The sequence below is a fragment of the Chaetura pelagica genome, unplaced genomic scaffold (genome assembly GCF_000747805.2).
Source record: "Chaetura pelagica isolate M959 unplaced genomic scaffold, ChaPel_1.0 scaffold10, whole genome shotgun sequence".
Lineage (NCBI taxonomy): Eukaryota > Metazoa > Chordata > Aves > Apodiformes > Apodidae > Chaetura > Chaetura pelagica.
In genome coordinates this window covers 5562483-5575446 of record NW_009952263.1, presented here as the reverse complement: position 1 = coordinate 5575446, position 12964 = coordinate 5562483, and the positions used below count along the sequence as shown (strand labels likewise).

The 12964-nt window shown below is 40.8% G+C and overlaps 1 protein-coding gene across 2 annotated transcripts in view; it reads left to right on the top strand.

Annotated features, from left to right (window-relative positions):
• Positions 1 to 733: 733 nt before the first annotated feature.
• UBE2E1 (ubiquitin-conjugating enzyme E2E 1) overlaps positions 734 to 12964 on the top strand; it is a 43928-nt gene continuing 31697 nt past the window's right edge. The window contains exons 1-2 of one of the 2 annotated variants that reach the window (XM_010007525.1): positions 734 to 885; positions 3010 to 3060. In XM_010007525.1, the coding sequence (XP_010005827.1) occupies positions 734 to 885; positions 3010 to 3060 (203 nt within the window). The remainder of the gene's footprint in view (positions 886 to 3009; positions 3061 to 12964) is intronic. The other variant, XM_010007526.1, reaches the window with a different exon arrangement.

Sequence of the window (12964 nt, the reverse complement as noted above, 5' to 3'; positions counted from 1 at the left end):
GGTGCAGCGGGCCTCGGTGGGTCCCCTGTGTGCATCACACTCCCAGTTTAGCTGTTCCCCTCCATTCCCTTCTCCTTGCCCCCCCTCACCACCCCACCCTCCCACACTCCCCCCACCCCGGTCCCAACACCCGATCCAGCACGCACGGGTTATCTAGTAGGCAGGGTTTCCCCACTGCAGGTCACAGATCCTGCTTCAGGGTCTCTTTCTGTTGCCCCACTTCCATTTTAATGCTGGTGACAGTCACCCCTGAGCCCCATCCCTTCCCACCTGCCTCCCCCACGTGCCTCCCGGGAACCCAAGGGACCAGAGCTGTTCCATTTTTATCTCCTACACCCCTAGGCTGGATAGTGGTGGGTGGTGATGGCTCCTCTTGTGTGTGCGGTTTGGGGGAGATTAGAAGGAATTGCTTTGAGCTTCCCTGATCCTTCCAGTCGTCCTTGTTTCAGTCTTGTCTCCTCCTGTTTCACACTTGCTTTCTGAGAGGAAGCTTTAAAAGTCCCTTTGCCCCTTCTCCTTGGTGTTACTAGTTCAGGGGAGGCTACTGCACTTCCTGCTTCAGCTGTAGGGCCTGAAGAGGAGGGGGAGACATGAGGTCCCTTTAAAAGGAGCATGACCCAAACACAGACCGAGATTGTCAATGGCCTTTCTCTGTGTGTTTGTGTTCACTGTTTGTTCCCCACACCCCATGGTGTCTCCTCTCCAGGTTGGGGTGTGTGGTGGGGGGGTCACTATGTCGGATGACGATTCGAGGGCCAGCACCAGCTCCTCCTCATCTTCATCCTCCAACCAACAGACAGAGAAAGAGACAAGCACGCCTAAGAAGAAGGAGAGCAAAGTCAGCATGAGTAAAAACTCTAAGCTGCTATCCACCAGTGCCAAGAGGTGAGGCTGCAGTCAGTTTTCTCACTGATTTGCTGCATCTTCTCTCCTTTCTCATTATATGTTGCTCCGTTCCCCCACGGCTCCCTAGCTGCTCCCATTCCTCATCTCTAACCCTTATGCTTAACCTTTCCACACAAAGCTGCCACTGTCTCACTTATTTCAGCCTCTCGGTGCAGCGAGTGTCTGCCCAACTTCACTGCTCTCTACTCTCTCCTTCTGCTTCTTCCTCTGCTCCATTTCAAATATTTTCCTGTCTTTTTTTTCCTCCAAGCTGCTATTCTGTCCCTCAGTTATTTCCACTGTCTTCTCCTTTTTTGTTATCAGCATCAGTTATGGGGATGGTGTAGCATTGGCATATCAGACATTAATGTAGTTAGTATGGCTACTGGAAGCTATATGGTCCTGAGCAAGGCATTACGTTTCAACATCAGTTTCCCTCTCTGTAGGTTGGGATTGATCTAGAGTGGCTTTTTTCCTTTCAAGGACTGCTTTGGGGATTAATTAATGTTTGTGAGAAGTTTTGAGTTTGCTTGCACTAGAGCAGTGCACTCCAGTGCTAGTGGTGTAATAATAGCCCCAGATCTTTTCCACTAAATATATTACTGTTATTCGGTCTGGTCGTCACTTACATTTAATTTTCTGTGTATGGTTGAACGTTGAGTAAAATAAATAATGCACAGCAGCTCCACTTGTGGATGTTCTGCTATAAAAAAAGTTTTTGCTCACAGCACAGACTAGGTTGGGGTGTTTTTTGGGGGGGAAATGAAATAATTTTCATTCCAGAATCATGTCTGCACAGGGGAGAGATGTATGCACAGAATAGTAATTTCAGAACAGCTACAGCAGTGTTCTTCACGTGGACAGATTCTTGTAGCCACTAAAATAAAATAAAATAAATTGCTACCCTTTCTTATTCTGTGTTTCAACTGAATTCAGCACCATCCTGCTCCCCGGAACTAAGCTGATAAATGGAAGTGTTCAAGCAAACCTGCAGTAAGAACAGTAAACCATCTCACTAAACAGCTTTGCCAGGCAGCACAGAGAGGTTGTATCTGTAGGTGTCAAAAGTGACTGGAGTGTTATGCAAATGCCCTGTTGTTGCAACTGAATTCTCTGTGGCTTTGTGGAATTTGGGCAGTTTGGTTATTCCAGATCTCCACTCAGCAGGTTTCCATGGCAAACTGACACAGATAGTAGCAAGTGGTGTTTATGTGTCATGCCCTTAACTATTTTTAAAAGTATTGTAACTGTCTAATGTGAAAAGGCTGTGATTGTCCTGTATGGCAAGTGGAAAAAAGGCAGGAGATGCTGGCTGAGACTAAAGGAGAAGAGAGGCAGACTGCTGGGTGGGGAAATCTGGAGGGGAAGCCGGAGTGACAGTAATGGGACTCCAGGAAAGGGGATGATAGCTGGTTGGGCATTTTGTGGCAAAAGCCGTGTGAGCCCAGAATAGCCTGGGCAGGGAGGACAGGGTGTTGTCTGAACGCAGTGAAAAGAGGGAGCGTCTGGAGTCCTGAAGGAAGGGACATAGGGATGTTGTGTGGCTTTTGAAGGTGAAGTGAGGTGAGAAAAGAAGCAGAAGGAATGTGCAGGAGCCTGAGAAATAGACATTCACCTTCCTTTAAGTGTCCTTGGGAATGGCGCAGTTACTCCCTTGGGGCTAGTGTTATTTCTCAGGATGGTGATGTGAAGCTAGAGGGGAGAGGGGAGAAGCCAATTTGGCAAAGACTCTGTCTCTCAATCCAGCAAGACAAAATACCTTTTCAGCCTGCAGTTTCCTGTGCATCACATTTACAGAGGGTTTCCCTCATTTACAGGCTGGTTGGCAGAGTAAAGCAGACAGTATTTCCACTGCCCCTGTGTGGTTGGCATCTTTATGGGAGCATGCAGCAGTGCACCTGGCTGGGTTCAGGGGATGGTGGCTGTCCAGTTTTCTCTCCATCTCTGTAACAGGGCATCTGTCAGGCTTCATGTGTTTGAACTGGTGGGAGGCTGCAGCTGAGAGTGCCTCTTTCTTGTGCAGTGTTGTAAAGTCACGCTGACAGTACGTCTGTAAGGCGTATGTGTTAACTGCTATCCCACACAGTGACTTACCTTTGTTCCTTCTTGCTTTTATTGCCACAGGATTCAGAAGGAATTGGCTGACATCACCTTAGATCCACCTCCAAACTGCAGGTTGGTGTTGATTCCTTCCCTGAGGAGGGTGGGGAAAGGTGAGGGGCTGGAGTTTGCCTCTGTGTGTTGTAACTGTGGTACAGGGCTCTGGATAGAGCAGAGGAATGGTTTTTTTTTTATGTGGCCGACTACTTTTGTGAATGCTTGAATGACATTAAATAGCTTCCAGGTTGGGGGGGCTTCCAGATAATATGTGTGTTTTGATACGAGTTTTCTGTTTGTTTTGAGGCTTGTTTTGTTTGGTGGGGTTTTTGTTTGGGTTTGTTGTTGTTTTTTTTTAACAATGGCATTTCAATCTGTTATATTGCTTTGTGCGTATGTTTTCGAATCTGGCCTATAAAGAAGAGTGTGAAAACTTTCTCCTTGTTTGTTTGTTGTTGGGTTTTGTTTTTTATTTTTCTTGTTTATAAATCTAATGCCTGACTGAACTAATCTTATATAAATAAGAGTCCTGCCAAGGAAGCTATGAGTTTTTTAGCTAAGAGAGTTCTGTTGTGAACAGTAACTTACAGTGGAAGAGAAGTGCGAATTCATTGCTCAGTAGGTGCCCTTCCAGGAGCACACCTGTTAGTTGATGAAATAACAAGCAGGGATATTCTGTTGCCCTTTACAGAGCAGCTTGTTTTTAAGTATGTTTTAGAAACTTGTAACATTTGTTTAAAACATCTAGCAGTTTGTTGTGGTTCGTTGCATTGTGGCCCAAGACTTTGCATTTGGAGAAGAGACAGTAGTACTGTAATGTCTTTAAAGGGTTTATTCCTGTTCACTCAAGGGTAAAGTGGCTTATGGTCTGGTCTGTGTTTGCTAGAGTTGCCAAAGCACAACTCTGTTTCTGTTTTCTTGCCTTGGCTGAGGTTTGAGACCTTTTGATGTTGGCAATATCAGAAATCAGAGAATATTCTGTTCATCATAAAATTTTCAGATTTGTCCTTTTAGTATTGAGTTGCCACCCACAAATGCACGTGAACTGTTTTATTGAAGCTTTCTGCTGCTGTTAGTCTGCAGGGAGACATTAGAACAAGAGTTGGCCTGACAGGTCCAGAGCCACTTTTTGGTACCAATCCCAAGGATCATAATTAATGAAAGGAGGGATGAGGCATGTGAGTAGAGGTCTAAGTTGATACTAAAATTTATGTGCTGTTCAGAAGATAACAAATTAGCTCTGAAATCTTTAGCTGTGACAATACTGTTTTAGTGACAGTAATGACTACCTGAATATTACAGCTCTTGGAATGAAAGTGTCTCTCCTGCCTGTGTCCTGGCTCTGTGTCAGGATGAGGTCCACATGCTTTTCCCTCCTCCTCCCACCGTAACCTGATTTTCATGGCAAAAAAACCCAGAAGCACAGCTGAGAAAGGCGCTGTGCCTTCCTCTCTGGATAACTGAGTTTAGATGATCAAGATGCTGGGACTGCAGTCTGAACTTCACAAATCTATCTAAAAGTTGTGATAGTATGCAAGTATGTCAGATTCCAGGTTTCATTTGAAGGTTTGTGTAAATAGTATTAGAACTCTAATTTGTCCCTGTTTCAATTGGCGTCATTTGCAGGTAAAGACAAGCAGGCAGGCTACCTGTCAAAATAGACTATGCTTTGAATTTTTATTTTTTAATTACTTAGGCCACTGAGGGTAATGCACTTCAAGGCCCACATAGTAAGTTGGTGTTGCTTCAGCCTTTTAAAATATTTCTAATGGTAAAAATCAGTTCATAGTAGAAGTAGTGATGATTAATCTTTGCCCATAATGCAATTACAAATATTCTGCATTCCTTCTGACCTTCAAGTGAGTGACAGTGAAGGCTGGCAACTCTTGCAAATATTACATGAAACTGGTGTAATTGCTACTGTCTCTTAATGTGTTGATAGACAGGAAAACATGAATGGAGGGGGGATGTGTGTGACCAAAGGAGTTTTGGTATTGCTCATCTTAAGGTGAAGTCATCCTACTTGAGTAAAGATAGTGCTGAGAGGAAAGAACAACAGCTCTGTTTATGGCTAACGAGGTTCCAATTGCATAGTCAAGCACTGGGAGTTTGCTTCTGTAGCAGCTGCTTTGTTAAAAGGGTAGGCAGGTGCCGATTGCCACAACAGGGAGGATGAATTTCAGCTATCACAGTTACAGGGAAAGTTCACCTCTTCTGGAAATAGAAATATGCAATTTGTGAGTGTGAGGAGCTTAAGCAAGTGAGAGACTCTGATTGCTGCATGACGTTTAAGGTTGCCAAAATTTGCTCTGGGGATGCCTGCTAAGAGTGTCACTGCTTTAGTTTTTATTTTTTTTCCTTTGTATGAACATTATTAGCATGTTGTGAGGGAGGTATTAAATACATACTTCCAAAATTTAGTTTCAATTTCCTGTCTTAATGACTAGCTTATCCTCACCTTTCCTCTGACTGCCAGCCCCTCATCTCTGCTGCCTTTGTGCCTCTATAGACTTTTTTCAGGTTTCACTGGAGAGTAGGGCAGTACTCTCCTTTTAGGCAGCTCGCTCTCTCCTGCACAACTAATCTCAAAGCTTATTCAGGGAGCTATATATGATACCAGGTACTACCTGTTCTGCTGTCAACTTTAGAGATGCCAAATTCTCAGAAGTCACTTTTGAAGATGTGTGTCCAAAACTGTATCCTGTGCTAAGTTGGAAACATAATATTATTTTTCTTCTACTGGACTTTTGTTCTTAACACCCTTCACTGCCATCTTTCTATTATCCCCTGTTCTGTTCATGCCTGGTGTTTGATAGCTGTTCATTGTTGTCCATGCTTTAATTTTTTGGCCTTGTTGCAAAGTGTTGTTCTTCTTCCAGTCTTATTACAGTAATGGGATTTCACGATATTTAACACATCCCAGAGCAGCTCCGTGTATTGAAAGAAAAGCTTTAGGTTGTAAATGATTTTTAGTAAGAACAGTTTTATTTTTCTTCTTATAAAACACCACATATAAGATGCAATTACAAATAATGAAAACCATTTGATATTTCAAATAAAATATCTTAAAAACAAATAAGTTTCATTTTTATTTTTGTATCTTGCAGTGACTGTGTTTTCATGTGTGTAAACCACAGATCATCTGTTTAAAAAAAACCCTACAAAAAAACCAAACCCAAAGCACACTCAACACCCTGTGATTGAGCAGCTGTGTGGCTTTTGCACATATGTGGGTAATATGAGGGGAAGTTTATCCCAGAACTTCCTCTCCCCTCAGTAGTTTCCTTGCCTCTAGTTTTCCATAGCTTCGCTGTGTCCCCCAGATGCTTACCTGTGTTCATGTCTCATTGACTGCTTCATCATCCTGTGTAGCCCCTTTGCTCCTCATGTCTCCTTTCCCATGCTGTGATTTTGATTTTATGCAGGCTCGTGCTGTTACTTGTACAGGTGCAGAATATATGCATGGAAACACAGTATATGTTTGGCCTGCATTCAAAAGGTAGATTATTTTTGGCCTTGAAAACGTATTCTAAAAATATATATTTAATACACTTTACAAATTTGTGGATTCATGATGGAGGCATTGCTGTCCTCCCAAGTGTCTTAGTATAGTACGTATGTGGCATTTCGCTGCTTCTGAGTGGTTCTTACCTTCTTTATCATTTTTTTGGTAGTCTGGTGCTCTAGAGGTCTTTAATTTGCTGTTGCCTGCAAGATTATTTGTTCTGATATTAATACTGAGTTATGAAATGTGGCTTTGAAGTTCAGAGATTGGTTAGTGGTTAACATGGAGAATAACTGTTCGGACCTGAAACATTAAAAATAATTTAAGAGAGTACCTGGTGATTTCTTCTCCTACTTTGTATTGTATCAGAAAGCTGTAACTCTGGTTTTAGAACTCAAAAAAGGTACCTAGAGGCTTTCAACTTTTGGTTGCCTCTATACTTTGGTGACAGAGGAGTATGTAGTGTTTGCGGAAGTCTGTGACTGCCTGTAGATGCCAAAATACCATTCCCCCTTGCTACCTATGCAGACTTGATCTTTGCTTGTAGATAACACTTGTATTGTGCCAAAGCTCTCCTTCTGTCACTATGGCAAGGTTTCTAAGGCTTTTTAACAGAAGTTAATAGAGGTTTAAGTACTGTTTTTTCTCTTTGTGTCATTTATTTGACCTCTGTATCTAAGCATCTCCTGATAGTAAATCTGCTAATTGCTGTGAGGTTATGAAATAAATGTTTTTCCCTATTTTAGGGGTGGGAAGTTGCAGCACACAAAAACCAAGTGACTTGTCCAAGGTCATGCAGGAAGTCTGTGACAAAGTGGAGAAATGAATGTTGATCTCCTTTGTTTCAGGGGAACTTGCAGCTGAGCTGTTCTGCTGGAATTGTGTGTGTGTTGGTTGTGTTACAAGCAGGGCTTTGAATTTGTGCTTTATTGGGTGTCTGGTATTGACTGTATGTAAGCATGGTAATTTAATGTTATTTTTCCCATCTGTGTAGAGGGACAAAAATGGATATTAACTAAAATTAATGAGGTTTAATCTTTCTTACCCAAACTGAAACAAGTTTGTCTCCACATGGTTCATTTAAGTCCATATAGGCAAGACTAGCTAAGACCAGCTGTTAGTTAAACAAAAATAATGTTCAGATCTTTACTAAAGAAGGCATTTGCCTGCAAGGCTTACCATCACTTCAGAGTGAAGTGCTATCACAAATTCATTATATAAATAATAATAAAATACAGTTGTGTTGCCTGGCTCCTTCAACCCAGTTTTTGTAAATTCACAGAATAAGGACCAGATTTGCCTGAGAGTCTTGTGAAAGTTAACTGTCAGCGCTTAATAAATATATGTCTCAGTATAGACGGTGGGGAGAAGTGCTTTCCAGTGTAATGTGTGGAATAGTCATAGTTTTCAAAACTTTGCAATGTGGAATGAAGGTTTCTTGGTTAGAGGAAAGTCTGCAGAAAATATGTGGCTCAGAGGCAGTTTTGAACTCTATGGTTTCATATCGTAATTAATATATTTAGTCTACATACCGTGAAAGTCTGGCATTTGTTTTGATTGCATTTGTTTTTATGGTACTTGTAATTTTTGGTAAATGTATTTTCTCCATACCTCCAACCCCAGTAATGCTTTAAGTGCTTTTGCTTTTAAATCTAGTGTATTATCTAAGGCTGGATTGTCAGTGTTAAAATCAGTGTTGCTTTTATTATTTTCATGCCTGGAATAGTCTTTCATGGAACATAGCCATATTCTAATGTAAACTTTCTGGTCTTACATTTTGTGACTAAAAATCTTAATTTTGGTGAGGCAGGGTTGTTGGTTTTTCTTAATGTGCACACTCAAATTATTAGATCACGAATGACACGAATGCTGGCGTTTGCTGCCTTGTAGAAAAAAATATGCTGCTCACATTTAATGAAAATTATCAGCTCACAAAAGTGGTTTTAGCACTTCCCTCCCACCCCACCCCCGTTGTTTCTCTGAAATGGGATTTTTTTCTCTGAGAAGTTTCCAGCTGTAGGATAGGAAGGACCTTCATAATTAGTGCTGTGTGTAGTTGAAAAATATCTTTTGTCATATAAACTACCAGTGGTTCAGCATTCCCTCCCCCCTTTGTTTGGCACATGATCCCTAGAGAAATAACTCTTCCTTTTGAAATGGTGTATTAACTAATTTAGAGATCCTCTGCAGCTGTGTATGGTCTAGCTTGCAAACCATAAAAAAAATACCATTTCTACACTTGGTGAATTCAAAGTATGTGTAGATAGAAGCTCCTGCAGGCAAAGTCCTCTGACAGACTTATTCAGACAATAGCTGCACAGAAGCAGCTTCTTTGCTGTGGATTGACTAGTTAATATTACAGGAATTCTCCTTTCTGAAGATATTCCTGGTTTTATTTGTTGGCTCCCTTTAAAAATCAGAAACATTTTGATGGCCAGGCTCCTTGAATGTTGTGTCAGGAGCTGGCTGATGCTGTGGTAGATTTTGTTTGGCATATCCTGGCTCAGTAATTCCCAAGAGAACTGCATTCTGTGCTCTTGCATGCCAAACATCAGAACGATGAATCTTGAGAGTGGCTGTGAAATTGTATCGTGGCTAAGAACAAAGAGGATTGAAATCCCTTCTGAGCACACTTTCTTGTATACCACTTAATTTTATTATTTGAGGCTCAGCTTTGCTGCCCTTGGAGGGCACTGTGCAACTGTGTTTAAGGTGCTGCGTATATGTTTTATCTGGCAAATTCTAATATTTCCTCTTGGTAATGCAGTTTTTAGTTTTATTTTGTTGCTGTTGTATTCCAGCTCTGCTTGTATAGATTTTTATATAGGATATGTGTATAGCAGCAGGTTATGTATCTGGTTTTGTTTTAAGAAATGTTCATTATATGTATTGGTACTTCAGAAATATAAATAGGAATTGCTGTTTGTGGAGTATTTCTGCTTTAAGGGCTTGAATCTATCTTGTCTTTTTATATGAAGACAACGTTATCCACAGACAACTGGCTCATCTACGGGATTGAGAAAGTGATAGGGGATGGTCTGGAGTTTGAGGATTTCAGCAAGAGCAGGAGGTTGTTCGGGGAATGGAGGCAGAGCTCACCTGCACCGGTACAAGTTGCGTCAGTGGATTAAGGTTATTGATCAGTTAGTGCATAGCAAAAATTCTGCAGCCCGTGCCTGTACACTTCTGTAATTGTACATGAAAGACCAGCCTTCCTTACAGCACCTCTGTAAAAGTATTTAATGTACTAAACACAAAGGAGATATCATTTTCTCTGAGTGGGTTAAGAGATGACTGCACATTTGTGCAGACTTGCACACCACATACAAAGTTAAGGGCTATGGTTTCTACACCAAAGGAAGTGCTTTAAACTAAGTCAAATTAATGATGTAATTTAATCATTAGAGTAGAATCTTGCCAATCTGTACATTTATTACAATGAAATAAGTTTATACTTATTTTTCCCTCTGAGGCTTAACAGTGGAGGTCTAAATACTGACTTCATTATTTTACAAGATGAACTGGAGAACATGTATTGTCAAGTACTATAAATAAACTTCAACTGTCAAAATAAACACTGTACAGTCTGGAATTTAGAGAGGTTTTCTTGTTTCTCTTGCCAGTTTGCAAATTTCAGCAACATGCAATTGGTGTTCCAAGGCATTTGTGGAAAGTGTAGTGGTTACTACAGTGCATTTAATACATCTCTTCTATGCATGAAGGGCTAATTGTCATTACCAGGAGAATATATCACAGAACTGTACACTTAACGTGCAATATCCAATACGGAGTGTTCTTTATTAACATGGACTCCCTGGAATGGGAGGTGGGGGAGAAGTGTGGGTCATGCAGATGGGGCAGACAATGTGGTGTTTGATTCCCCCCACTCCCTCCAGTTTTTTCCATGATTTCTTAACTGAAAATACAGATCAAGTAAGATTAAGTTGAGCTTTTCTGAGAACTGAGTCCAGGCCAGGTTTTGGCAGTTCACTTGGTTAAGAGAAAATACAAAGTAATTGGATTAAAGAGGCTGCACAATTGATGATGTAGACTCCTGTTAAATTTCTTTGTTTCTGTGTTTCGGTGAATCAGTACAAAATTCAGGTCTTGATTCTTCCAGGGGCTTTAACTTCTGGAATCAAAAGTGAGTGTAAACCAAATCAACATGTTAGTAGATGTCTTTTTGTGCTTTTTTTGTATCAGTGTAAATGATTGTGTGAGAGATTTTTCATATTTTCCTCTGGAGCTGCTGGACTTGCTGGAAACACAGAAAATCTTGAACTCGTACTGACAATTGTAAAGGCAATATTAAGCTCTATAGGCTAGAGGGGCAGTACTTCCTGGGGCAGGTGGGCTGCTAATATTTAGTGCTCTTTCTGTTATAGGTTTCTGAGCAATAGATTTTTGCCACTGAGCTAATTCCAGTGTCTGTTAAGGATAAAAGAGGACAGGGATCTCAGGGTCTTTATCTCTTTTTTTCTTTTGATGCTTCGAATCCTACAGAGAGTTGCACAGAAGAGTGGAAAGACCCCCAAACATTTAAAACTAACTCTGAAATCAAAAACTGTCTTCAGGATAGGTGATTTGGTGAAAAGAAGAAAAATATTTCTGGTATGGACTTAGAATTTTGCCAGTTTTTGGGAACAACAGCAAAGCTTCAGGGCGGTAGGGGTAGTTATACAAGGAAGCCTGTCAAAGTAACTGTCTCAAGAGGTTTTGCATGCAGTTTGAATATCTTCACTGAAATGTTAAGGTGTTGGTTTAGGTGATCACTAGGTGATCACATCCTGGGTAAGTTATATGTTTGAAATGTTCAAGTGGACAACAACTAGAAAGACTCAGTGTATTATTTGGCATTCTGAACAAGTGTAGGCTGCCCTGAGAAGTGGCCTGTAGTTGGTGAGGAAGTGCAATATATTTAATTGAATTAATGTTTCACCATTGCAGATGGTTTGAAAAGATTGCTAAAATGCACACAGTTGTAATAACATAGTTTTAAAGCAATTATATCAATACTCCAGTATACCAGAGAAGGTCATTTAATCAGAAGTTTCTAATAAATCAAACTGATTGTTGTAATACTTTATTTGCATGTTATTTCCTGTATGTCTTGGTAACCTTTTTAAATGAGATCAATTAGATGAGGCATGCAAGCATTTATAGTTGGTGTCCTCCTTGACTTCTTTGTAAGTTGTTTATCAGTAAGAACTGTCTATTTTTGGTATTGATGGGGTAATTCTTAATTTGAGAATCTCATCGTATTTTGTAGTGCTCTGACTTCTGTTAAAAAGTGTCTATGCTTGCTTATGCTTGGAGGACTGTGGAGGAAAGGAAAAAGGCTGGAGGCTTTAAATTGCTGTGGCAAATAAAATCTCAAAATATCATTAATCTGACTGGAGTTTTCCATTGCATTAAAGTTGTAGTGATGCTTTCCTTCCTACTTCAAATTAAACTCGAACAGCATCCTTGTGATCTAGGAAATCAGGCAAGAAGTAGCACAGTAGTAACAAGAGTCACCTAGGAGATCTAGGTTTTGAATGTAACTTATGTCAGGCCTTCAGCTGCCCTGTTGCTTGTCTTTCAGTTGCATCCCAAGATTAAAATCTCTAGTGAAAATTTAATACATTCTTTAGAATAGTGTTTTTCCAATTTTTTTGCCTTCTCATTTCTCCCCTTACGATGTTAATCAGATTGCAGACATTGGTAAAACTGAGAGAATGAATGAGTTGCAGATGAGGAACAGAAAAGAACATAAACCCTCTCCGGGCAGGATTCATATGAAGAGCAAAATTTTGCAAGGTGTTAATTGTGAACTTGAGGAGCAGCAGAGAGAGGTGGCCCATCAGGATGGCTGAGACAGTTTTGCACGGTTGCCCAAACAGTTGCAGCAAAGGTGAAAGCTGAGACAGATGGATTCTTTTTCTGCTCCAGCAATTTAGCCCTAATTTTTTACTGCCTTTTATAAGGAGCAGAAGAGACAGGGCACCGTCCTCTTGAATGGGCCATCCATCAGCCAGCCTTTTCTCGGGCATAAGTGAATTTTTAAAACATGCAAGCTGCAACAATAGCTTTTGCTGTGTTGCTTGTATTACATCCACAGCTGGGAGACAAAATATTCATACAGCAATAAAGAAAACACATTTATACAGTCTTAAACTATTTACAATGCTTTGTAAATCAAGAAGGCACAGCCTACTCTACCTTGAAGAATACAATGCAAGTGACATGCCCAGCTGTATCTTTGCTGGCCTCCTTGGACTGCTGCCTGAGCTGCTTGCAGCTCTTGACCCATGGACTATCCTCCTATATCTTTAGAAGTGCATGAGTGAAATGTGAAAAAAACAACAGTTAGCAGTGTGAGAAGAAAACTAGGGGAATGTTAGCAAGAAAGGAGAAGAAGGAGAGAAGAGCAGAGGTAGAAATGGAGGGAGGGGGCAAAATGGGGAGAGAAAAATTACTGATCAACCAAAAAGTGTA